The 27,164-nt window shown below is 43.6% G+C and overlaps 2 protein-coding genes across 5 annotated transcripts; one reads left to right on the top strand and one right to left on the bottom strand.

The window, feature by feature from the left end:
• The first annotated feature begins 240 nt into the window (after positions 1–240).
• On the top strand, positions 241–12,234 carry LOC308125775 (alanine aminotransferase 2-like). The gene is made up of 12 exons (XM_080489761.1): positions 241–349; positions 493–656; positions 5,633–5,722; positions 7,204–7,312; positions 7,486–7,619; positions 8,489–8,732; positions 8,839–8,918; positions 9,334–9,470; positions 9,811–9,985; positions 11,648–11,803; positions 11,888–12,000; positions 12,094–12,234. The coding sequence occupies exons 2-12, from the start codon at positions 510–512 to the stop codon at positions 12,182–12,184; spliced, it is 1,476 nt and encodes a 491-aa protein (XP_080345887.1). The 5' UTR covers positions 241–349; positions 493–509; the 3' UTR covers positions 12,185–12,234.
• A 103-nt stretch (positions 12,235–12,337) lies between these two features.
• pdia4 (protein disulfide isomerase family A, member 4) lies at positions 12,338–26,827 on the bottom strand. Of its 4 annotated transcripts, XM_080489757.1 has the most exons (33): positions 26,707–26,827; positions 26,531–26,614; positions 26,229–26,436; positions 25,703–25,809; positions 25,479–25,578; positions 25,200–25,328; positions 24,929–25,102; positions 24,663–24,849; positions 24,245–24,572; positions 24,015–24,099; positions 23,652–23,834; positions 23,452–23,570; positions 23,258–23,368; positions 23,069–23,177; positions 22,883–22,945; positions 21,512–21,597; positions 21,189–21,423; positions 20,600–20,704; positions 20,136–20,276; positions 19,867–20,001; positions 18,382–18,597; positions 18,145–18,303; positions 17,914–18,057; positions 17,665–17,821; positions 15,892–16,060; positions 15,378–15,583; positions 15,126–15,264; positions 14,796–15,001; positions 14,543–14,701; positions 14,229–14,380; positions 13,870–14,026; positions 13,489–13,722; positions 12,745–13,402 (listed from the first exon to the last, which is right to left on the bottom strand). In XM_080489757.1, exons 2-33 carry the CDS (start codon positions 26,533–26,535, stop codon positions 12,987–12,989), a joined length of 5,124 nt encoding a protein of 1,707 aa, XP_080345883.1. In that variant the 5' UTR covers positions 26,536–26,614; positions 26,707–26,827; the 3' UTR covers positions 12,745–12,986. The 4 variants fall into 4 exon arrangements, with proteins under 4 accessions (XP_080345886.1, XP_080345883.1, XP_080345884.1 ...); XM_080489758.1 differs by lacking the exons at positions 24,663–24,849; positions 24,929–25,102; positions 25,200–25,328; ... (3 more) ...; positions 26,531–26,614; positions 26,707–26,827 and having other exon boundaries at positions 24,454–24,468; XM_080489759.1 differs by lacking the exons at positions 20,136–20,276; positions 20,600–20,704; positions 21,189–21,423; ... (14 more) ...; positions 26,531–26,614; positions 26,707–26,827 and having other exon boundaries at positions 18,145–18,227; positions 19,867–19,974.
• Positions 26,828–27,164: the final 337 nt, after the last annotated feature.

The following is a 27,164-nucleotide window of genomic DNA, read 5'->3' on the forward strand; positions in this document are numbered from 1 at the left end:
TTTTCTTTTTGACACTTTAAAAGTTGATCTTATCGATGAATTTTGAGAAACATTTTGTTTTGTTTTTGTTTTTGTTTTTACTCCAGATTTTGACAGTAAACTGTTACGCTGCTGGTTGTTTCCTACAGTCCATGAAGGCATCACGTGCGGATCCCTACAGCCAGCGGCAGTGGGGGTGTGTGTATGTGGGGGGGGGGGGGCGGATCTCTGGGGGCGGGGCTCCCGGCTTTTATACGCTCGGCTCGCGCTCAACTGTCACTCACTGACGCCGCGTGCCTGTTCGGAGCACCGCGGGATAAAAACGGGGGGGGGGCTGCACCGAGCTCAACTAACCGCAACCAAACAACTGGTAACTGGGGGAACTAATTTGACCTGCTGTTGCACACTTTTTGTTGTTGTTGTTTTTTGTTGTTGTTATTTTTTTGTTGTTGTTGTTGCTTTTGTGTTTCTCATTCTTTGAGTGTTTTTTCTTCATTTGCCTGCACATTTCAGGGGAGTGTGCAGCCACCATGTCTCAGCAGGCAGTGAACGGGGTCCCGGGCCGGGGCAGGGTGCTCACCGTGGACAACATGAACCCCAACGTGAAGCGGGTGGAGTACGCGGTCCGGGGGCCGATAGTGCAGCGGGCACTGCAGATAGAGAGGGAGCTCAAAGAGGTAAACAATACCAGGGTAAAAAAAAAAAAAAGAAAGATGAATATAAAGTTACAAGAGCGCTGATGTGGCACCCACCGCTGCCAAGTGATATAACCACAAGGCGCTGCTTAAAACTACACGGAAAGTGAAAGTTTGTATACATAACGTGGTATTTTAAGACCTAAAACCATAAATGCTCGTCTTACAATCATGTTATTTCCAGTAGCTACGAAACAATAAATACTAAACTCAATGCCAAGGAACTGAAACCTGCAGCTATGGAGCCACATCTTTTCACAAACCTCATATCGCCGAGAGACATGTGACGCTTCGATTAGTTGCAGAAGGTTAAACCAGCTTAAACAAAAACTGCTGTGAAATGTTACAACAGCTGAAATAATAATCACTTTAAATGAACACAGCAAAACTCTGCACACGAGTTTATAAACTTCATTTTGGAGGTTAAATATGTTTAAGTTGGTGAAAAGTGGAGAAAAAGGCTTCTTTTGGTGAACAACCCTTGTACACTGTTTTAAATTCACAGTGTTTATCATCAATTTACTAACGGATACTAACAGAATGTTATTCCTTTATATTCCCATCAGGGAAATTGTCTTTCTTCATTGATTCCATCTACTCATACTTAACTACACATGCCAGGGGCAGTTAGGTGCCGCAGTGCAGCGCCGGGGCATCAGTGCAGGGGTATGGGGGCTTCAGCAGTGGGATTTGAACTTCAAAACATCGGCTTGCTTCTTTAACATCTCAGCCACTTTTGCAAGTGTCATGCTTTGTCGTAAGTTCACAAATATACTCATGAACCAGATACTTCAATGTTTTAGTTTATATTGTGTTTGTTCATGTGATGAGCGATAAGTGCAAGTTGAAGTTTCAAAGGTTTAAAGACGTATTTTCCCTTGAGTTCCTGCCGACTGTGTGGATTTGAAGGTTATAAATGTTATCTCTGGCACAAACACATAAGTTTCTGCTCTTTCGGAAGTGGGGAGAAGATGAATAGCTGTTGAATTCCCCAAACAGCTGGAAATTCACTTCATCCAATAACAGCCCCATACTGGGAATTGTTCTGCTTCGGCTCCATCTTTCCTTTCAATCACCTCTTTTTTTCTTCTTCTTCTTTTCATGAAAAACACATTCTTCAACATTTTTTTCCCCTGTTAGATATGGTTGTCAAGTTGCTTACCTTGGAGACTTTTTTTGCTGAGTGGCTCAGAGAGGTGAGGCAGGACAGAGGGGGGAGGGGAGGGGGGTCAGCTGTTTGAGCAGGTATCGTGACCCGACTCGCATTGCATTCAACACACATAATATTGATCTACTGCTCGTCCTCAGTGAGGGCAAGTACATTGAGCAAAGTGCCTTTTTAAAAGCTGCAATGCAACCGTGGCTGCAGTTGTGTTCACTTCACGGGGCGTTCAATGACCTGGAAGTTCTGGCTGTCTTGGAGTGGATTAGTCCCTCCTCTAGCCTGGGGGGAACTGCAGGATCTGAAGGACGGGTATATTTCAGCGGGTCATTACATAAGATGAGTGGGTACATCCGCTGTCCTCTTTTGTGTCCCTGAGTTTGCCCACATCCCTCTTCCACACGGCGGAGGGAGTTCATAGAACTGAGCTGCGGCTCCGAGGTCCGAGGAGGTGCAAATAAAACGGCCTCCGCTTTGATATCAATCCTCCACTTGCAGTCCTTCTTTTCTCAAAGGAAAACCAGTTGCACGTAATGATTATTGTTTGTGTGAACAACCTGGAGCAGCTTTTGTATCGCGTTAGATCGACTGAATCCAAAGTTCAGTGCCGACATGTGAATTCTCACAATTTATGCAAATATTGCATTTGAATGTGTTTTTTACTGAGAAATTCCTCCTCTTCCTGTTTTTGTGCATCTATTGGACCTACTTTGTGCTCGTTTGAATGTGAAACATGAAATCCTGAAGTTTTCTGTGGTGTCAGGAGGGTTCGTACGGCCGCAGCTGTCCGCTCGTGTGTGTGTGTGTGTGTGTGTGTGTGTGTGTGTGTGTGTGTGTGTGTGTGTGTGTGTGTGTGTGTGTGTGTGTGTGTGTGTGTGTGTGTGTGTGTGTGTGTGTGTGTGTGTGTGTGTGTGTGTGTGTGTGTGTGTGTGTGTGTGTGTGTGTGTGTGTGTGTGTGTGTGTGTGTGTGTGTGTGTTTCCTGTTAAATCTGTGACTGGAACACTTTTACTGACGGATCAGCAGATTTTACATAAGAGTGTGTGTGTGTGTGTGTGTGTGTGTGTGTGTGTGTGTGTGTGTGTGTGTGTGTGTGTGTGTGTGTGTGTGTGTGTGTGTGTGTGTGTGTGTGTGTGTGTGTGTGTGTGTGTGTGTGTGTCGGGTTGGCTATTATAAATCTTGATGCAGACATTGGACACTGCTCGGTGTCTGGCAGGTTTGCTGTTGCAGTGACAATAAAGGAGGACGGGGAAAGAATCCACCCAGTATCTGTTGGGCTCTTTGCATTCCTCTGCTCACTGAGTCCCTGAGCTTCATCTGAGCAGGAATTCTGGCCCAGTTAGCTCCTCACTACAGTTATAGAACAAGTTGTACTTTGGAATTTAGGCTTTCTTGCCTTGTGTGTGTGTGTGTGTGTGTGTGTGTGTGTGTGTGTGTGTGTGTGTGTGTGTGTGTGTGTGTGTGTGTGTGTGTGTGTGTGTGTGTGTGTGTGTGTGTGTGTGTGTGTGTGTGTGTGTGTGTGTGTGTGTGTGTGTGTGTGTGTGTGTGTGTGTGTGTGTGTGTGTGTGTGTGTGTGTGTGTGTGTGTGTGTGTGTGTGTGTGTGTGTGTGTGTGTGATCAGCGCCTGGCGCTGACTGAGCAGCAGAACCAACAGGCTCCTCTTTGGCCCGGACAACAGCAGCGTCTTTGTTGATCCAGATCAAGGATGTAACGAGTAGAAAAAAGGAAATGTGCAGCCTTCAGTTATTTAATCTCAAACGAGCTCATGATGAGTTGCAGACCATCGCAGAGCTCAGTGTCATTGGAGGACAAACGTAAAAACGTTGAGAGTCGACACGAGTTTGTCATGAGCAACGTTTCTAATTATGTTAATGCAGTTTTCTAAGAGAACTGGGCAGCATTGTTGCACAATACAGGGAAGTATTCCTATAATTACCTTGCTGATGGTAGGTATGAGTACGTGTTGAACAGAGAAACAGGTTTTCTACATGTGGGGAGACGTATGAAATGTACCACCACAGATTTGTGCACTTAATAAGATCGAATGTAACTTTGTGTGAATGAGCTGAGAAGAAGCTAGAAGGCATTTGTTTTTATAAAGCTACACCAGATCCGTATTTACAAGCTGCTCAGGTGTTGTTTACCAAAGGATGTGGTTTGGCTCCATGCAAAAAGCAACGCAAGACTTGTTTTACTGAAAACTGTTGGTATCCAGATCTGTTAGAATAGTGCTGAGCGTGCAGTTTGAATGTGTGTGATTGGCCACCAGGAGGCCCGAACAATCCCACAAAATCACGCACAGGTGTGGCGAGATTCCCAATTCGACGCCATGTTGCGGATGCACGTCGAACGTTTCAGGGATTCACACGTTTTAATGCAAAATACAAATTAGCTTGTGTATGTGAATATGTGTGCAATCTGAAAATGCTGAGTCATGATCCATTAACACAAATTTAAAGAAAAAAAGTCAATGTTGTCTAAAATTGGATCTGCTGTATTCAAATATAAGGTAAATTAAATGATAAAAAAAAAAGATAGAATATCATACATGTTAGAGTATCTACATGTGCATACCATCAAGTAATTAAAGGTGAAGCTTTAAAGGTCCTGAATTATGACAGGCCAAATGTAAAAAAAAAAAAAAAAGTTCAATATATCAAATTGACAAATACATAAATTTATCGATCAAAGTTTTAAAGAAATACTCATAACGCAACATGATGTGGTAAAATATATATTTTTTGTTTACTTAAGTAACATTTTTTCCTTTTCATAATTGATTACTTACCAACGCTATGCAGTTCAGTCTGTATACAACCCTGGAAAGAAACCTGTCGAAATGGTCAATGATGAAGAATATCCAGCCAACAAACTATTCAACAAATATTACTTTTGATATATTTCACGATTTTCCTGGATTATACATAATCTATGAATGAAAGTATTGTGATTCCTCGTTCCGCAAACCACAAAGTTTCTCTTTTATCGTCACAATATCTACTTATTTCGACCTGGTTGATCTTTCCTGGTCATGGAACTCCGTGGGACACGTTTTCGTTACGTGACCTCGTGAACTAAACAGGAGCATGTGCCGCATGTCGTGTTCAACAAACCAGAGTGTTCGTGATCCAGTTACAGGAACAAGATGAAAAAGCCAGAGCTGCCGATTGTCGTGAAGATACCAGGCAAAACGGTTTTAGGCGAGGGGAGGAAGAACACGGGCTGCCAGCTCGTCTTGTGGTTACATCAGAGCCCGCAGTGCTTGCCTAACTCCCCGAACACAAACAGAGGAATGTTTGTGAAGCAGCAGCAGCAGCAGCATCTCCTCTCTCCTGCACCTCGAGCCAAACCAGCGTCTGTGCCAGGATCCTGTTAAGTCAAAAGGGTGCTAATGAGGGAGGACGGATGAAGGGTCCCTGTGAGACGAATACCAGTCGCTCTGATTTGATTTTACAGGCGTAACCATCAGGTGGTGTCGGCGCCAATGAGTGCATGTTGTATTCTCCTGCCACAGTTTAGAGAACACCGTGTTGTTTTTTTATAACTGACTGACTCGGAAAGCAGAGATGACTGAAAGAAAAAAACAAAACAAGACCCAACACCACTGACATTGTTATCTCCGCTTACAAGCTGTAACCTTTATTATTATACGCTGACTCATACGCCTTAACAACAGGTCCTGTTACATGTTGTACTGAAATAGACTCACCTCACGATGTTTTCTCTTTTATTATTGTTTGCGTGTTTTCTCCACTTTGCTCGTTGGATGAATGAAGGGTTCTGTCCTTGTTGTTTCAGGGGGTCAAGAAGCCTTTCTCTGAAGTCATCAAGGCGAACATTGGTGACGCACATGCCATGGGGCAGAAGCCAATCACGTTCTTCAGACAGGTCGGGCCGCTCTATTCCGCCTCAAATAATTTGGATATTTGCGGGGGGGGGGGTTCTCAGGTAGTTTGCTGTACACAGTAAGGCAAGGACATACTGGTTGTGCTGGATTTTTAAATTTTTTTTGCTGATGTACGCATTGAACCACCGTCCTCATATCTGTTCATATCTGATGGAATTCACTGACATGTAACCATTCCAATGCTTTGTCTTTTCCTGTTTTTCGTGCTTGTCAAACTATGTCATCTTTACTGGTCTATTGTTAATATATAAACGTGGCCAGCAGTTACCCATGGTGAAAGATCACCACTAAGTAGGTCAGCCTCTACTTACTGCATTCATACACGGATCAAACTGCACTGTAAGTATGTGGTAGAGCTTAGCTCATTATTATTTTCTGCCTGGTCATGCTCACTTCTCTTCTGCTTAAGAATGAAACAACAAGCATTTAGGACTTTAAGTTGGACCAAGACGAGGCCGGTTTGGGGGAATCAACGAAGAACTTATGACTTCAAAGTTGACCTACTCCTCAAGCGGACCCTACAGCAGCCAGCTCAAATAGAAGTGGACTAGAAAAACGTATAAACAAAATGATAATTAAGTCACTTCCCTGCCACACAGGAATCCATACTCACTCAAACGGTGACTTTTCTTGTTGCAAAAGGTACGAGTGCAACTTGCCTGATTTCTAAATCAGGTATGTCATTAGAGCTTAAAGGCCACACACAGCTTGACTGGAGTAGTACAATTGCAGCATATTAACCTTTAAACAACAACTACAGATATTTGACTTTATTAAACTGTAAAGTGCATTTGATGAAAACATTTCACAGCATTTGTTGTGCATAGTTTCACTTTTATTTTGTAAGTACACCAATGACTTGACTTTTTCTGCTTTCTTTAGCAAATCTAAAGTTCCCAAATCCTGTCTGCCAGTGTGTTTCCCTTCAGCCACTCCTTAACGACGCTGCAGCCTTAAACATGCATGTTTTTACAAGCCCAACCTTAAAGGATTCGCCTTGATTTTTTTATTTTTTTGCCGCTTTCCCAGCAAGAACAGAGTGAAATGTCGATGTTGTATCACTGATCTCTCCAAAAACTCAAACTGCGAGCCCCAGTGATGAATCAGAAACAGCTGTTACTGTGATTGAAATATTTTATTTAATAGTTGGTTTTCTTTACACTTTAATGCCAGTGTTTGATTTTGGAGTTTTGGAGTGTGTGCCATCTGTTTGACAGCCCTGATCTAAATATCACCTCTCAAATGTCACTCATCACTTTTGTAGAGTAACAATCAGGAAAACAATAATCCGAGTGTCCTATTCCTGCACAATCTTGCACTTTGGTCCAAATGTGGTTAAAGGTTTTTATATGATCGTCAGCTTCTTTCATTCTTGTTGTAAACCTATTCAAAATGAGGCAGGAATGGATCATTTTATTATCGTATGCTGAACAAGTAGGTGTTTTTCCTTCTGGTCCCTCAGGTCTTGGCTCTGTGCGCTTACCCTGAACTCCTGGGAGACAACAAATTCCCCGAAGATGCCAAGAAGAGAGCGCGGCGCATTCTGGGTGCCTGTGGAGGCCTCAGCATAGGTCAGCCAACTCCCCGCTCTCTCCACCAACCACATCCACGTCACCGGCTTCCACCTCTATTTGTCGACTCATTAATAATTAATTTGGGCCCTATACACTTTGTGGTCGTGACGCATCAGCTAATCAATACAACGCGTGTCGCCTGATTCAAAGTTCACTTCGACGCTTTCTAGGAGCCTACAGCGCCAGCCAGGGAATCGAGTGCGTCCGCCAAGATGTGTCCCGGTACATAGAGAAGAGGGACGGGGGCATCCCCTCCAACCCCGACAACGTCTACCTCTCCACGGGCGCCAGCGATGCCATTGTAGTGAGTGCCTCGCCCCTTATCTCCCCTCCAGCGACGCTCCGGCAGGATCAAACTTCTTTAAGCTGGTGATGGGTTGCCATCAACCTGGACGGGTGACATGTTTGGAGGAACCGGTCATCATTCGTTAATTATCTGCTCAACTGTTCATTCTTTACTTAACTTCGCCCCACCTACAGACCTTTGTCACTCTTATATAACTAAGTCAAACTAATGAGTGAGAGACACCCAGCTCCAGTCCGGGCTGATCCTGCTCACGCCACATTTACAGTGAAAACACGTATCAGGAGTTTTTGGACCACTGTGTTCTAACATCTGTCTGTTCTGAGAGAAACCACTTCCTCTTTTGAGAGTTGCTACAGAAATATAATATGCTTCCTTTTCTCTGTGTGTGCTCTTAAATAATGTCAGGGGCTTTTCAGTGTTTGCAAATGTTAGTTTACATGGAATTGAAATCATCCCTCGTCTTTCTAAGAAGCATAAACTCAGCATTTGCTGCAGTTTACCGGGTAATGCCACATGGAGTGAGTTTTCCATGTTCTGGTGCGTTGGCACACTTTTACCTTTGAATGTACAAATAGGATAAAAAATGTAATCTTTGCACTATGTTAAGGTATGCACAAGGTATGTGTTTTTATGAAAAAGCTACACTCTGGTAGGAGGTGTTCATTGAAACTTTTTGAATCAGAAAGTAGATTTTCTTCTTATTGTCTTAATTTTGCAGCAACAAAACGGCCTCTTCTAAGGAAAGGAAGAAGTCAGGAGAAACGATTACAGATGTTTCAACAAATACGGAGGTTCATGGTTCACCTGAAACAAATTTCCATAAGCATTTCCCTCATTGAAGCCCCTTCACTCCTCCTCTTCCTCAGACTATGCTGAAGCTGCTGGTGTGCGGTGAAGGCCGCGACCGGACAGGAGTGATGATCTCCATCCCTCAGTACCCTCTGTACTCGGCCGCCCTGGCCGACCTGGGCGCCGTCCAGATCAATTATTACCTGGATGAGGACAAGTGTTGGAGTCTGGATGTCGCTGAACTCAAGAGGGCTCTCAACGCCGCCAGGCAACACTGCAACCCCCGAGTCCTCTGCATCATCAACCCTGGAAACCCCACTGGTATGTCTCACTTTTCAAACTTTTAGCAATCAAATGCTTTAAGACAACTCAGGATTGAATTCATTCCCCCCCTAACCGTTCCGCCCTGTGTGTCCTGTGTGATCAGGTCAGGTCCAAAGCAGACAGTGCATTGAAGATGTCATCCGATTTGCTAAAGAGGAACATCTGTTTCTCATGGCTGATGAGGTAATTCACAAATTGCCACCGCTCAAGAGCTTCTCACTTTCAGTTTGACCTGTCTTCAAGAACAAACGTGAAAAAAATATATAATATAGATGGATATTAGCGGTCAAAGATGTATCCTCCACAAAGAAGTATCTCATGAACAGTCACGATCACAGACCCAACATGGAGAAAGAAAGAAATCATTAATCATTTAGAGTTACCGTTTAACCTGATGTACGTGCCATCTTCACAACGGGAGTTCGTGGCCAGGATTCAAATCAAACAGAGCGAAACATCACAAGTCCATGTTTGGGGGTTGGCAGAACATAGAAATGATCTCTTCGTATGATGTAATCAAGGACTTTTGTGCTCAAAGTAATTTTTTGCTTATGACAATATTTTTGCATGTTTGTAATGCTATTTCTCCCCATCGCAGGTCTACCAGGATAACGTGTACGCCGAGGGCTGCAAATTTCACTCGTTCAAGAAAGTGTTGTTTGAGATGGGACCAGAATATTCCAGCACAATAGAGATGGCCTCTTTCCACTCCACGTCCAAATGCTACATGGGAGAGTGAGTTCCCGTACAAGGACACAGACACACACAAGCCTTGTTTATTAACCCTGGTTTTATAGAGTTTATGAGTTGCTGTGTGTTATGTGATACCCAATTGTGCCAATAGTTTTGTATTATTTGTGCTGATGTAGGAATATTTGCACCAGCAAAGGCAGGGGGGGGAAATGCAAAAATATGCTTTGCAAATATTTAATTGGGAAACAATTAATTTGGGGTTAATTGGTGGTGTACAGGATCGATTGATGGTCTAAAGCAAAATAATAAAGACACAAGAGCATTTCTCGTTGTAGATGTTTCTTCAGGCGGCAACAAAGTAAATTTGCTTTCCTTTCGTCAGGTGTGGCTTCCGCGGCGGCTACATGGAGGTGATCAACATGGACCCCGAGGTCAAGGCCCAACTCACCAAGCTGGTGTCGGTGCGTCTGTGCCCGCCGGTGCCCGGACAGGCTCTCCTGGACCTGGTGGTGAACCCGCCGCAGCCCGACGAGCCGTCCTACACTTCCTTCATGAAGGTTCTGAAACACACACACACACACATCTCAGTAGCTCGTGCGCTCTCTGTCACGGCTTGGAGTGTATGCAAACAGAAATTCCCTAAGTAAACACTAGTAAACACCCAACCATATAATCCCTGTACACAAAGCCTCTATTGAGTGCAGTAAAAGTCCTCACGCCGCGCCCAGCCAGTAGTGAATAACCAGCTTTTGTCGTGCTTCAGGTTGTAAACACTGGTTTGGGTCTCTCCATTGCAGTTTAACGTTTTGTCTGAGGTCAAGTGTTGAAGAGCAGGAAACAAGTTTGACCTCTCTCGGGAAGATCACACGACAGCTGTACTGCTTGTTTTTGGTGGCCTCCAGCCATCTGAATCGTCAACAGGTGGAAGCATTGTGCGATAGAAGAAGTGGTCATTAGTCAGTATTGCTGCATGCTTTAGTAGGAAAGACGCATAAAATAATCACTTTAACATCGTAACTTTATAGATAAGTACACCGCTACTAATCCTCCTGTAGTATTGCAGCGGCATAAAGAAGTCATTTATTTAGTTCACTTCAATAACATACATTAGTAGAATTACTCTTTGGTCCAATATCATCATAGTCGAGACTTCAGAGTAAAATCCATTACATGTGTTGTATTGGACCTCATTAGCTTCTAGTATGTGTGCTTGATGTTCACTATGAGTAGGACATGTCAAACACAGTTAAACAATCCCCCCAATAAAGATGAATAAGGTATCTAAATCCAAATGCACCATATATAAAGTGTCGCCTCTCATATTACATGAGCATGTCAGTTAACCAGAAACCATGTGAAAGCATTAAATCTGTCCCGGCATCATGTTGCGCTGGATTTACAAGGGAGATTATTCCACGTTCTTGGGTGCAGACAAAGTATTCTGCTCTGCATCGCTGGTCAAATTTCTCTCAGTCTCCAGTTCAGTAGGAGTACAGATATTAGTGTGAAATAACACTTGCAAAAGTTAAAGTACAGATTCTGAAATGTAATCTACAAAGTACAAGTAAATTCTTAATGTATTTAATAATTGTAAAACTATATCAGCTTGAGTACACCAGCTTAAACTTTATCAAAATAAAAATCTATTAAGTTGTTTAACTTTGAGTGAGAAACTAAGCAGGTGGTGGGACTTTATATCAACAACTTTAAATTGGATTAAAAGTAAAAGTTTTCAGACGGAACCAGCAAGTTTTTTGATTCTAAGGTTCATGCCATTATAGGCCACAAGGGGGCAGAAAAAACAACCAGTGTTGAGTTTATTCCAGAGATTCAAACCACAAACTCAGTTCTTCTAATCGTTTAATGGTATCGTTGATGGTTCAAAATGTTCAACAGTTCTATATAAATATATTGAGCCTGTTTATTAAAGAGTGTTTGCTCCTTCTCATTCATTTGAAAACACTGAAGAGTTATGATTATTTCAAATTGTTTATTTCACTGTACAAAATGTCTCGGAGCAGATATTTAACGTTTGATCTGTTCCCTTTGCCTCAATAGAAACCTGTGAAACTTCCACTTCTATTAATTATCAACTCATAACAGACCGGCATGTTCTATTTAGCCTTTATTCTCCAATATACTTTGTTCTCTTAGGCTTATCCTGCAAATCTGTAGTTAAGAGTCACGTGAAGTTTTTGCTGTGTGTCTTTTTTTTCCAGGAGCGGACAGCGGTGTTAGCAGCTCTGGCAGAGAAGGCTCAGCTCACAGGGCAGATCTTCAACACGGTACCTGGCATCACCTGCAACCCCGTGCAGGGGGCCATGTACACCTTCCCCCGCATCACTTTACCTCAGAAAGCCATCGACACAGCTAAGGTCTGTCTGCTCACACACACTGCGTCTTCTCACCATGTAGATAGCACGGTGTAATAATGTGTGTGTGTGTGTGTGTGTGTGTAGGGGCTGGGTCAGGTCCCTGATATGTACTATTGCATGAGGCTGTTGGAGGAGGAGGGGATCTGTCTGGTGCCCGGCAGCGGCTTCGGTCAGCGAGAGGGAACATTTCACTTCAGGTCAGCACCTCTGAGCCGCTCACATTTCCAAGTCGTTTGAATTTGACTGGTCAGAATATTGACTTTCTCTCTCCATCAATCCTTCTTGCACAGGATGACCATTTTGCCTCCGACAGAGAAGCTGAAGGTGGTGCTACAAAAGATCAGTGACTTCCACTTGAGGTTTACAAAGGAGTTCTCTTAAAAAAAAAAAAAAAAAAAGTCTTATGCTTCTGGACTACATCTCAAAAAGAACCACTTCCCCTCAGTGCCAGTATCTTTTATGTGCCTTCATGTGAATGCTGCAGCAACGATCATTCACTAGTTTTTAAACGACCTGTTATTTTTACACAAGTCAAGAGAGATTTTCCTTGTTCAGCTAGTAACAAACCAAGTAGACTTCCTGTTCACCTGGACATGCCACATGATGCACTTTGGAGTATTAGCAGCTCAGAAAGCCATTATCCTGTCAATTGTATGTGATTATCTATGGAACTAGAGATGCTCATCAGGTGCTTATTCACAATCTGAGATGTCTTTTGCCAAATAGTATGAATTTAATTATATTCGGCGATTTGGTAATTTCCAAGTTGGCTGTGGAAGATGCACTAAGTTAGTAGAAGCTGCAGGATATAGCAAATTGTTTAATTGTTCATAAATGTCATTAAAACCAAGTCTTTTTCTGAATTGTTCTCAGATATCCGTTTTGTGTTTGGCTTTATAAATGGGGGGGGAAAAAAAAAAAAAAAAAAACTTTCAAAGAGTCACTTTTGACGGCCGGCTCACAAAGCCACCATTGTTTTGGGTTTTATTTAAAAAGATGTTTTTCAAATAGTGCTTACATGCTCTTAGAAACAGAAGAAAGCTGAATCACTTGGAATGAACAGAAACGTAAAAAGGGTGAATGTAATCACCGCAGTAACACCATCTTTTTTTTCTTTTTTTAATCCACTGCTTTCCCCATCACCTTCCCAGAAGTGTCCTCAGCTACTTTCACCGAGAGATTTTCAAAGTTCGTCTCTCTTGTGTAGAGGCTTCGTGGCGTGTTGCTCCAAGAACTTGCTGAATCCCTCCACCGTTCGGTCGCCTCCTTCGAATTTGACCGGGCTCTGCTTGCTGTTGCTCGGCGCCAAGTATATCGTGGGGAAACCCTCCACTTTGTAGTTCTCGTTTGGCACGTCGTTGGCCGTGGCGTCCATCTTGGCGATCACCAGACTTTTCTCCCCCTTGTACATTTTGCCCAGCGCCAGGTAATCGGGCTCCAGTTTCTTACAGTGGCCGCACCAGGGAGCGTAAAACTCGATGAGGACGTCCTTCTGCTTGTCCATGACGATCTCGTCGAAGGTTTTGCCGACCACCACTTTGACGGGTCCTTTGTTGTTCTTGGGCACGGGCTGGGACTTGATGAGGGGCTTGAGTTTCCCTGTGAATAAGATTCATGGAAAAAAAAAAAAGTCCCGTTAACACAAATACTGCAATCCAACAAACAAAAAAAAACTCTGCACTCACCTTTCTTAAAAGCAACAACAAATTCTCTGAGCACGTCCGAGTCAAACTCTTCCGGCTCCATGACGTATTTTTTGCCTCCTTCTGCCATAATCCCCGCGTTCACTTCCTCGCCGCTCTCGCTCAGACCCAAGCTCTTCAGCTCGTCTGCATAATCCTCCTCATCGGCGATGGCGAACGTGTACTCGGGGAAATCTTTGGCCACCTCCAGCACCTTCGACCTCCAGAATTGGGTTGCTGGGGAAAAATAAATAAGTGAATCAAATGACAAGATCACGGGAAATCAGTTGCCAGGTTAGTTTTTCTGGAAAATATCCGCACGAAAATGAGACACACACACACACAGACACACAAAATTTGGATGGGAAAATTGCAAAGTGTCACCTTTCCTGTAGTCGAAGCTGAAGTCAACTCCGTAATAAACCACCACCAGGGGTCTTTTTGTGTAGCGTTTGGCATCGTTGCTGGGTTTCCTGTGGCCCACCAGAGGACTTGCATGTTTTTTGAAGAACTCTTGAACGTCTGACACCGACGTCGAGTCCTGTACGACAAACACACACATACATGTCTTAAGCTACTTTTTAAGTATCCATTTGTGTTCAGCTTTTTAAACTTTTGCTCATATTGGTGTGTTGAAACTTGTGATTGCGATCAACAAATGTGTAAAAGCTGTAATTTCAATATTAATTGTTCACCATTTAACAAAAAAAAAAAAACAAAGTGAAAAGTATTAGGAGACGCACCTTGACAGTCAGTGTGTGAGAGGATGGCTCGTATTTGGAGCGAAACTTTTCTGGCTGAACGATGACGATCTGACCAGGGGAAGCTTTGAGGAGCTTGAAGACTTCATCACTGAAGGCGTGTCGGAAGGTGAAATCTTCTCTCAACAAGTTGCCTAGAAATCAAGAAGAAGAACCTTGAGGAGAATGTGTGTATTTGACATGTAAAGTACAAGAAAGGCCCGGTGACAATCTGTCAATCACGACTTGGCTCCAAGTCAACTTTTGCGAACAAAGTGACTGAACTGGATCTTCGTCTTTAAGGGGCGAGTACTCACAGGCTTCGATGTAGGTGTCGTAGGCTGCGTCCTGTTCGTTGGTGAACGCGCCGACGATGACGGCGTCGTCGCCGTCCTTAATGAGCTCCTGCAGCTGTTTCGCAGCCTGGACCTGCTTGGAGGGAGGCCCGGCTTGTTCTCCCATGTAGTCGACAATACCTAGAGTTCAAGATTAAGACATTGTTCATCTGTAATGGAGGCAAACTTGTCAGAGCTGCTCACGAAAGCCTCGGCAGGACAGTCGGCCACCTACCGTGCTTCTCTCGGGGTCCGTTGTAATCAAACACTTTGCCCTTCCTGAAGATCTTGAGGGAGGGATACCCGGTGACCTCGAAGCGCGTGGCGATGTCGCTCTCCACCGTGGCGTCGACCTTGGCCAGAGGAATGGGAGGCGACCGCTTGCTCAACTCCTGGGCCGCCTTCTCGTACTCCGGGGCCAAACGCTTGCAGTGTCCACACCTGGAGGAAATGGGATCACGTCGAGAAGAGACAATGGCGCCCTTATGATTCAAGTCGCTGGGATCAACATTTCAACGGGAGACGCTTTACCGTAAGAAAAGTTTTAAAACTCATTGTGACTCACCACGGAGCGTAAAACTCCACCAGGATTATGTCCGCGTCATTAACAGTGTCATCAAAGTTGTCTTTGGTGAGCACCAGCGTGGCCTCAGGGGGGGGTTTCCAATCAGGCTGAGCCACCTCTTTCACTCGCTCCACAATGGCTGCAGCACACAGACGCTCACGATATCAATGCTTTTTAGAGATATTTTTTAAAAACAGCATAATATGTTGAGAATGTGAAGCTATATAAAAAAAAAAAATAACCTGTTCCTACCCTTCTGTGATCTCTCTCCATCATAATCTATAGGCTCTCCTTTCTTCAGGATCTTGATGGTGGGATAACCAGACACTTCGAACCTGCTCGCCACACTACTGGCTACCGTCGCATCCACTTTGGCCACAGGTATGGGAGGGTCGTTCTCTTTGAGAGCCTGGGCAATCTTTTCATACTCTGGGGCAAACTGCTTGCAGTGGCCACACCTGTACCAGTCAAACAAATGAAGGGAATCATTCATCAGGAACTAAAGCGGCATGCTGAAAACTTTGCATAAGAAATCGGTGGAAACTGAGAATGATTGCAGCCTGCGCCACATTTCTGAAAGCATCAACTCTCAGTGGTAGTCGATCGTTAAGGTGGTCTCTGAGTGACACCAAGAGTCCCTGCACATAAAACCAGTGAAATCCGACAAACACAAACATCTCGTTCTTCTAATTTTAGCAGAGATAAGAATGCATTTCTCATTTGGTTCAAACAAGTTTCTGTGAATGACAAAACAGTAAAGACATACCATGGGGCATAAAATTCTACAAGGACTGTGTCTTTGCCCTCCATGAAGGTTTCGAAGTTGCCGTCAGTGAGAATCAGCACTCCGTTTTCCTCTTTCACCTCTGTGTCATCATCCTCCTCCTCCTCCTCCTCATCACTGTCACCTTCATCGACCTCCTGATGTGTAGCATCTGACATGAAACCAGGAAAAGATCACACTTTTATGAAAACACCGTGAGGATGTGATGCTGGTTTTCATCTTCCAGAGACATAAAACAGCAACATATTCAGGTTCATTCAGAGGCATGCATTGCTGCAGTGTCGATATAAAAACACAAACTAGACAGGGTTGTTTAATATTTCAAGCGTGAGCGCTCGAGAAGCGTGTACTGTCTCTTTAAGAATCTGATCGATAGCTAGCATGCTAACAGAGCTGTCAGGACTGTGTGCAGTAACTTGGCTAATAAGAGACGTGCACTCCATATCTTCTAAAGAAAAGGAAAAAAAATGATAACAACATAGAGAAATAGTTGAGACTCACCATCATCGCTCCTGCTGACAGTTGCAAACAGAGCAACGCCGAGCAGCACAACCAGCAACAGAGCAATCTTCCTCATTGTCCAGCGAGGGGCTCGAGTCAACTAAGTAGCCGGCTAATTAACTTAGCTACAAGATCCCGCTGATGAATATCATCAAAACTGTGTTTTCTGCACTGACCCGCAGTCCGGATCAACACTGAAGTGTGGCTGTAGGAAGCTTCTCGGCTCTGGGTCTCATACAAACACTCGGTGAAATCACGCCGCCGCCGCCGCCTCCTCCTCCGTCCGCAACTTGTCTGACCTGCCACGTCGTGATTGGCTGTCATCGTCAGCGAGCGTCCAATCACAGCCCGCCACTCAATTCCTCGGGCCGCGACGTTGAGGGATCCTATTGGTCCGCTCCTCCCTATGACTATCCTCTAAACTTTATTTACAAACTATTATTTCACCGTCTAACTTTATTTTAACTTCAAGGCTTTTCACAGAGACAAGTCTCATAAGTGTTCAAGATAAGAAAATCTGTGTTTTCATTTGCACTGATTTAAATCACTCTGTCATCTTCCTGAAGTTCAGCGTTCCCAATCCTTTTTAATTGGAGGGCAAACTCAACGCCCAAAAAATTGCTAAGACATTGGCAATCCATCCACATTGATCCTCCTCAGGGTCTCAGGATGTTGGAGCTGCTCACAGCTGAGTCTCAGTTCAACAAGTCATTCACTTCATAACCTGGCACCTTCACACCTCACGGATTTCCTCCACATCTACACACCCAGCCGCACTGTCAGATCTGCCTCCTCTCTCAGTCTCACTGTCCCTCACAGTTCACAATGTTTTGGAAATGTGGGAGGAGGGAGGAGAGAGTGCTAACCACTAGACTGCTGTGCAGAAATGTATAACACACGTAAAAAAAAAGGGAAACCATTGATTTGCAAATCTCATAAATTGATATTTTATTTTCGAGAAAGATAACTAAAAACTAAAAAGTTTGATTACTGCTTTTCTTTTGATTTTCAATTCACAGTTCATTAATGCCTTCTACCAACAATCTGACGAGAATAAAGGGATGAGACAGTGGAGGCCTTTTTAGGTCGCTTATTAACTGTTTACCACATCTGTCGAGCCCATGAGGTCGTACTATGAGTTTGGCTCACACTCTTTTGGCTCCTCGTGGATCAGGACCTCCACCAACACCTCTCTCTGGGTGGCCCAAGTTTGACTTAAGCAGTAGCTGTCTTTTCCTTCAATTAACTGGTCACCTTGTTTTTTAAAAACATCTTCCGTCCAAAGATTTGTGAGTGATGCTGACTGTGGGCAAGTTTCAGTGTCCGGGGAGGGTTCGTGTCCGGTTTGTCCTTTCTGGAACCTGCCAGTCGACGCATAGTCACAAATTGACGTGTGTTCATTCAGCAACATCTGTAAATGTACCATAAGAGAGCCATGCAGCAAACCTTAAAAATATAGTATTTCTTCGAAGTGTGGCTTCGTGTTTCTTGTGATTCGCTCACCTCGTCACGAGAAATGGCAGGGCTGTGTCCGTCTCTGTAGCGCTGGGCCCGGGGGGGCAGAGAGTGGTGCAGGCTGTCAGACAGAGCGCCGAGTCTGAACAGCAGTTCATCCACTACACTTTCAAACTCCTCCAGGTCATAGGCCTGAAAGAAAAAAAAGAAAAAATGCTAATTATGCTTGGCCATTTCCAGTCTTGAAACCAAGACTGCATTATGAAAGCTTCTTCCTACCTTCCTCTCCTCGCAGTTATCAATCAATTGTTTTTGCCGCCCTGTGAACTCGCAGACTTTTCTTCTGATATACGACGCCAGTTCTGCAGTAGTAAAAGCATCTCTGTGTCTTTGAGACTGTTTGACACTTCTGACTGACGAGGACACAACAGCGACCACCTACGAAAGATACAAATAGGTATTTGAGCCGGTTGTCTTAAGAAAATAAAGACTGAAGTGAATATCACACGTATTTACCGTTGCTGTCCAAATCATGGTGGAGGACAGATGGAGTACTCCGCAGTACAATAAATCCGACCCAGAGAGGAGGAGGCCGCCGGCAGATCTGAGGCCCTGATAGTGGTGGAGTAGAGTCAGAAAGGAGCGAGGAATCGAACTGAAGGCCCAAAGTCTTTGTGCATATAACAGATTTCCCAAGTGGGACAACGCCACCACAAGGATCAGACCTGAAAACTGGGATAAGAAGAAAGATTTTGTGAGGAGCAGTTTGGGGACTTTGTTATTTTTGTGACGTCAATATTAGACTTACTGTAAGACATATTCCTTTAACTGCAATATGAAAATAATAGACCTATGTGCACAGTTCAAGACATTCAAAACTATGTGAGACTTCCAAGTAAGTGTTATTTACTGACCTAAAACGGTTTTAACCTGCATAAGTGAGCTCTGCCTGATTTGTTATTTCACATGCATGTATAAGTTTTTTTTAAACATCTTTCAAAAAGCCAGTTTGTTTCCAGGGATTTGTTTCATTACTTCACATTAGTTTGTGGTTTGCTGTTTTAATAAAAAAAACCAAAAAAACAACAACAATGATACTTTAAAGTTTTTACAGAATTTGAGGAAATGAACACTCTTAATATCATTTTGAGGAAGCTTGTGTTTGTCTACATTATCAGTGCCAAAGATTTGTATTTTGTAATCTGGCTAACCTTCCGCACACAGTACTAATGTGGCTGTCCTTTAATAGTAGTGACATCAGCTATTGTCATGTTTAAAATTAGAAGTCTGATGGTTTGTTGGTCAGAATTTGATTGAATTTCATGGTCAGAATAATCTGATATCGTGAAATGAACTAACTGGGGATTCATGGCTGCTAATGTTGCATATCAGGTCCGACACTGTGCAGGTTCTCATACCAACACACTGATTTTACAGCAGCTTCACGTCCGCGAACGTCGACATTTCAGCAGAGCAAGTAAATTAAGACTGACTGCGATTCATGCACTGGGTTCGTGTCGATTCACATACGAGAGGTCGAACCATTCAACCAGTTGTTTTTACATCTACTGAAGAAGAAGAGCTAAGTGATTGTAAGTGGACGCAAACGGGTGCAAAATATGCACTTAAGCTCCAATTGACAGCAGGTGCAGGCGCCCTGAGAGTGAGCCGCCGCCTTTTACACTAAGCTTGTGTTTCCACCAGAAGCAGCTTGGTGCTTTAGAGGGAAGTCGTGTCAAGATGTGCAGAAGAGATGGAGCCGGACAGGAAGTTCCCACATAGTAAATTTGGTAATTTCGTAAACATAATATTTCCTGTTGATGTTCGTATTTGACGTCATTTAATAAACATTATCCCATATGTGAAAGCAACAAGCTAAAATATTTACCATTGTAGATATTTTCCAAGCTGTGAATCAAGTTTTTACAGTGAAGCAGTAACACCAAATGACTTTGTGACAGAGTCTTTTTAACGTGTGCTATATCTGCACGATGTGTTTACCAGAGGCCATAAGAGGCTGGAGAGTGAGTGGGCTAAGACTGCAGAGGAAGCAGCCAAGGTCTTCATCACCCTCAGCACAGTCACACACTTCATGGTGAGGAGGAAGAGCAGAATGCCACGCAGAGTGCGAATGAACTGCAAGAACAAGAGACTTGAATTCGCAATAATAATTAGGCTTGTTCATGTTCTACCATTATAAAACCAGCGGGAACAACCGATCCGTGTTTTAATTCCTGCTCTCCATGCTTTCATTGGTCTCTTTCTCTCACTTGTTCACAGGTGGCCAGCTGGCTAACGTCAACAGGTCCTCTGTAACTGTGTCCCTGCAGGAGGTCCGCGACTTCCATGATAAGAGTGGAGAGACAGACGGAGTAGACACAATACAGCAGTGTCACGGGCAGCAGACTGGCCTGCAGAGGAGAAGCTGAGTGAGCGAGTAAATCCTATTTCTTCACATGGGAGGCATATTCAGCTATACAGTTCAAAGTGAGTCCAAAACCTGCGTGGTGCTTTGACCCTCAGACATTTTCCCTGTGTGCTTTACTTGCTGAGTATGTTAGTTTAGAGGCGGCAGGTTGCTTTGCCCGCTCAGTGAGGTCGTTGTGATCTTGTTTGCACTGTGGCCCCGTTAGTTTCCGTGAGTATGCGTGTGTCTGCACACACACTCGAGGAATCTATTATAAGGCCAAGCTTTGTGTGTCTGTATGAACAATAACTGTTTTTGTAAACTCACTTCAGCCCAGTTGCTCGGTGTCGTCCAGTATCCCATCAGCCCCTGCTGTCCCATATCGGACACTTGGTGACAGAGTTGTAGCAGAGACAGAAAGAGGAAGAGGAGCTGTTGAAGAGGCAGCGACAAAGTGTAAAACCTTCTTGAAGGAAAAAGGTCAGCTTTTCATTAACTTTTTCATATGACCAAAAAAAATCCATGAAACTTGTTTGAATATTGCACCTCAAATCAGGTGAAATTTCATCAACCAATCTATCCATTTTCTATAATTCTTTGCACAAGTAGAGCCAATCCTATCCAACACTGGGAAAAGGGTGGGGATAGATCAGCAGTCCATCAGATGGAAAACCCACAGAGACACACAATTAAATCTTTTATTTATCCATTGAGGAAAGTTCTGCCTCCTCCAGTTCACGGTTAACGTTACAATGTCAGGGATCCAAAGCATGGGCAGTCAAACTGACGAGACCCACAGTCAGCTGTGACCCCGAGTTGACTAAAGCCGCATAGAAGATGGATGATTGTCATGATTGTCAGCAGCTTTTAAAACTACGTTATGAATGGGAGATAAATGGCGGAGAAACGTTTTTACCTGGCAGACCATAACCACATGGTCCCACACAGAAATAGTGTGAAACACCCGAGCTGACTGGACTTTGGCAGCGGGCAGCAGGACGCCAGCGGGGCTCCGCTCAGCGAGCAGGGTCACGCTGGTGAACAGATTAGGGGCAGGGCTGTACAGGGTGAACTGGACCTTCAGGGCCACCGTTTGTCCATCCAGCCAACCCCGTGAGTTCAGGAGCTTCAGCTTCGACGCAGCATCAGACCTGAAGAAGAGCAGAAATGATATTAGAGTCATCTTCACTTGGAAAAGAAAATTCCGCCGACAATAGTTTGAGTGTTTGTGTGTCTCACTTTGTGGAACCTAAGCCATGCGTAACACTCGGTCCTGAGACGCAGCCCAGGTGACCACATGTCCTCAAAGGTGTTGCCATGGAAACCTGGGGTGCAGATTTGGATGTGTTTAGGCTGACAATTTGCATCTTGAGAAGAATAAACAAACATTTCCTAACACGTGTTTTCAGCACACACACACACACACACACACACACACACACACACACACACACACACACACACACACACACACACACACAGTCGGGACAATCGCAAGACCAATTAAAACATTACCGTAAATTGATATGATATTGTGGTAGTTTTAATAAATCAGAGCTGTTTGAGCCCATAAAAATGATCAGTCGTGTCCCGATGGTTACATTATTTGATCAAAATGTCCTATTCTGCACTCTAAGTCTTGCACTAAGGCTTCCTTTATCATTTTTATTTGTCTCCGTCATACTCAACGAATTCAGTGCATTTTAATAATCTAATTATCAGTGTCACCTTGAAGTATTTCACCCCCAAAAATCTAAATGAAAAACCACAGTTAGTTAAGAGTATCACCTCGCCGCTTAAGTGCTTTCCGGAACCTTTCACCACTGAAATGATCAAACAGTGTACCCCGATACTGTTCAGATTTAATTTGGAAAACAATCAAATATTTGTGCTTTGAGTAGATTTGTTTTAGGAATGGGCTCTTGTGTCAGATGCCTTTGTGCTCCATACAAACCAGCAGTCAACTGCAGTGAAACAGCACTCTCTACAGGGAAAGTTAGTGCAAAACACGTGGCTGCTGTGACTTTATTGACTTTTCAAAGCACATATTGATGCCATTTGATAAATAACACTCATTCTTACATTGCTGTAACTGTACTCTATTACAGTTAAAGGTACCGTTGCTAAAAGAATTCTCACTTTTTAACTGCATTCAATTGCGTTGTCAATAAGAAGTCTTCAATGAAACTATTTTCTGTTAAAAGAATCAACTTATTGCCTGCAAACATACAAATCAACAAGAGTTCGACACTAATTCAACATGTAGATCGGCTCAGCAGTGAAGTAGATTAATTTGTAAGATTAAGATGTAAACTGTAAATTAAGAGCAAACATGTTTTATCCTAAAATACACCTTGATTTTACGGGTTTGAGTATATACAATTTGCTATTTCCTTAGCTTTTGACCAAAATAATATTAAAGTTTTCCATATATTACTTCTTTAATGGAAACTATTAACAGTTTATGCTCCAATGGTTTTATGAACAGATTATTTACTCTTTAAACTGAATTTAAACATTTATAAGAGTCTGGTTTGTTTTTTTTCTCACCACTAATCAAATAACTTTGCAATGACACACAGTAAGTGAAATGCATCTTTAGTTACTTACCAGACGGTGAAATGTGTCGGACCTCTCAGTTTGCAGGATTGGATCTCCAATCAAAACATGTGTCTGTTCAAGAACATTTACAATCTGAACACATGATCAATAACTTTACAGTCCTTAGCAGGGTCAAGACGATCACTTTGATTTATATAAAAATTGTTTTCTTTCAGTATTTTTATAGTAGCTTGCCTCAGTTTGGGGAGATGAATCCTTGTATAGTAAATCAAGCAGGCTCGTCTGTGTCCACCTCCTTAAGTCCTCCAGCGTTTTTATTGACATAAAACCTTTATAATGGTTTCTGATGGAAGGATTTTTGATGCATTAGAGGTGAGTGACACTGATACAGAGACATCTGTGTCATTTTCATACACTCGTTACCTGATTATCTGTTTTCTGACCGCTGTGTTGAGCTGGTAATGGTCCCTGGATGAGCAGCCATAGGTTATGCACGCCATCAAGAAAAGCATCAAGGCACAAAAAGACAGGTCCCTGTTTGAGAAAAGAAAAAAGTGATTATTTTATGGAGCTTTAATTCGCACGCAAACAGGTCCACACATGTATGGAAAACCCGCCTCAGTGTTCTTTGCATGGCGGCCTCTCTTCTCCTCTTCCTGCGACTCTTCTTCAGCTCTGCTGGCGCCGGTGGCTGCACGCGATGCAGGAATCGAGCTCGCTGACGCGCTTCAAGCAGCTGTCAGCCACAAATCCAAAACTTTACATTTTAATCGGAACAAACAATTAGGGATCAACTAAAATCCTGTCTGACTTTCACCTTCTCAGGATGTGAACATCTTTTGAGGGAGAGAGCAGAAGGCCTGCGCTGCCTGTTCAGTTGATCAGCCTCACGACTCCACGATCTTAAAACATCTGAATTGAAGACACTTTGGCTGGAGAGACTATAAATGTCTGGCCTTTCTCTGTGCCAGCAGGACACAGCTACTGAGACAGTGAATATCTAGCAAACAAAACAAAAGAAAATCAAAGTGAGACACTTTTTGAATGTTTAGCAGACTGGAGAAACTGGTTTCCACAGCTGTTCTGAAGAGGCAGTTTCTGGGGCTCAATGGGGAAAATTGTTGGGGACCACTGAGTCAGAAGAATGCACGTGGTTGATAAAATGCAGATGTTAATTTACCGCAGCTGGCTGCACGAGGAAGATGCAGGACATGAGAGAGACGAAAAGAGAGTGAATCCAAAGCAGAACATCACTGCTGCTGAATCTGAAACATCACAACACACACGCACGCACGCACGCACGCACGCACACACGCACACACACACAGTTACTATGCAACACAAAAACAAATGAAACTAGATAACTGATTGACAAACAATGCATTCACAGAGTCGTCACATTTCCACTACCTCATTCCGAACACTGCGGAGAGCAGCAGGCAGCAGAGAGACAGCAACACACACAACGCCCTGACCAGGCAGCAGCACCACCGGGATGCCGGTTTAACTTTTGAATATTCACACCGAGACTCTTTCTCCTTTCCAACAACTCCACTTATGGTCCGATTAGCATGTTGGTTTTCCTCATCGGCACTTTTTACTTTAGAGGTCGGACTCACATTTCGAAGCTCTGGTCTCAGGACTCTCTGACAAGCCAGAGCATCTCCGATGACCAAACCTGGTTTATTGTTCCGGGAGGAACAGGGTTCAGACACACTTTCATTTACTAAACGAACACCTGTAAAGAGGCAATAAAACAAAAGATGAAGAACAACAAAAAAAAAACCCACCTCACCATGGGTAGAAATACAGTGAGCATCAATCTTACTTTCAGAATAATCCTGATTAGTCATCTGGCCTTCCGCATGTTGCGTGACTGATCTTGCTGGCTTCGTGTCACACAGTCGAAACAAAAAAGATATCAGTGTGGCCGCCGGCAGCACGGCGACGACACTTAAAAGTCCAGTTTTCACAGAAACAGCTGAAAGACTGATGAAGCCAAGCTCCAACACCAACTGTAAACAAAAACCACAGTTGGCAAATTTTAAGGCTCTTGTGCTCCAAATCTGAACTTTGCATGTTTGGTTGACCTACCTGCTCGTCCATCAATGAAATGATGGCAGCATTGGCACATGAGTAGCCCAGCAGAAGCAGCAGACACACGCTGAGCCTCTGAGTGTGTGTATAAGAGTTTGGGCGAGGGCAGCTGTACACAGATGCCCAGATGTGGAAATCAGAAAGGTAATCAGACAGCTTGAGACACAACATCTGCAGGTAGAGAGGTGGAGAGAGACAAAGGTAAAAATAGAGAAAATATGTATGATTTGACTGTCTTATTGTCGGTATTTGCTTCTGAGTGCTATACCTTAGTGAAATTCAATCCGTGAGAGCAGACGCGTAGCGTCCTCTCCACTTGGCCATCGCCTTTGTTCACAGCCAACCAGCACTGACCCACAAACAGCCATGAGCATCCCGTCACATGCCCTCTGGTCATCTGAATCAAAAGCAGCTGAATGGAGTCTATCCAGGACCATTGACAAAGACCAACACACAGACTAATGCCAAAAGCTGCCATGCAGAGGGGCTCTCATATTATTAGTGCTCTACAAACTGGGAACTGTGAGGAAATAAGAGCCTATACTACCTCAGACACCTCGATGTGTTTGAGGTACCAGTCCGGAGTGGATCCAGAGTTATCATGCCAGATATGAACCCCCCACAAACCTCCCAGGCTGTCAGCCGCACTGCAGAGTCAAGAACAATAATCTGTCATTATGTAAATAGGCCATTAATTAAACTTTTTATATTGTGCAGCATCATTTAATAAGAGAAGAAATACTCTTCTGTGTGTATTCTTGGAGGTTTTACCTCAGAATGAAGGTGTCTTGAGAGTTCCTCCTGAACAGAGTGCATTCTGGGACTTGTAGCTCTTTTGTATGTGAGGACTTAATTTCGCCACACAGCACTATGTAAACCTGGTAAATAGGTAGAGATTCCGTCCAAAAATATATTAATACTAGTCTTAACCAGCTTCGTGGTCTAAATTTCAGGGAAAAAAGCAAGTGCACACTCAGAACAAGATTACAAATTACAAATAATCAAACCTGGGAAACACAAATGAGTTTGAATTCAGTGATAAAATGTTGATTTCATTAACTTTGAATGTTTCAAATCTCAAAGAAATCAATTTTTTGTATTTGTATGGGACAGAAACATAATAATGAGCAAAAAATCCATTTGTAACTAACCATGTTTGCACAGTCAACTAAATTTAAACATATTTAAACAAAGTTAGGCAGAGCATCCTGAAAATATTCAACATAAAAACCCAGTGGTTAAGTTGAATAATAACAGTCATAATGGCTACTGATAATAATCTGTGGTGTAGTTTTACCTTTGCGCTCATACGAGCTGCAGAGCGGAGCCCAGTGTGGACAGTGACTGCATACAGACACTGGTCAGATGGAGAGTTGTCAGGAAGGTAGTGGACACTTTGACTCTCCTCAGAAGTGGCATCAGCTCTCCTGCAAGCCACCAACCCCGGGATGAACAGGAAGACACTCAGCAGCAACACGCCGAGCAACGTCGGATCTCCGGATGCACTGAGGATGGAGAGAGGCAGAGAGGTCAAGCACTGACATTGAGACGATGATCCAAGAAGGTCAAATTCATGAGTCCAGGTGATGAGGATGTAACCTCATGAACTGGTCCAGATCGGCTGTTTCATGGCTGCTGTGAAGCTGCTGCTGCGACACAGTCAGCGGCCTCAGCTGGTGGCAACTGGATCGAAAGAATAAATACAAAATTCTATGAAAGGGCAACACCGATGGTGTCTTGTCCGCATGCCAAAACACATAGAATTCATGACCGACCTGCAGTTGACTGCTGGAGCTGCGTCTGTTTGCTGTGTCCTGCAGCCATGGTGAGTCCAGGCCCTCTGCTGGCTGTCCCAGGACAAACACACACTGCTGTCCACTGAGAGACTGTAGCTTATCTGTCCCCTCAGATGCTGTCTTCTGGGCGTTTTCCCCAAATCAGCAGGAAGCAGAGCCAAGTGACCGACCCCTGCAGCTAAAAATGTGTAGGATTTTACCGCGACTAGTAATGTGTCAAAACCAAAAGTACGTTTGAAAATGTTCCAGTGAACGAGTGAAGCTACAGTCACACAAAAAGATAAGTCATGACACGTCCTAATATTTGCTTTAGTTTTACTGAAAAGAGCAAGAAGTGCATTATGGACGTGCTTACATTTCATTAAACATCTTTTTGGACAACCTGAGCAGGTAAAAATAGAACGTGCCATTTCAATAATGTGGTGTTTTACTGCTCA

This window comes from Lipophrys pholis (assembly GCF_963383615.2).
Source record: "Lipophrys pholis genome assembly, chromosome: 20".
NCBI lineage: Eukaryota > Metazoa > Chordata > Actinopteri > Blenniiformes > Blenniidae > Lipophrys > Lipophrys pholis.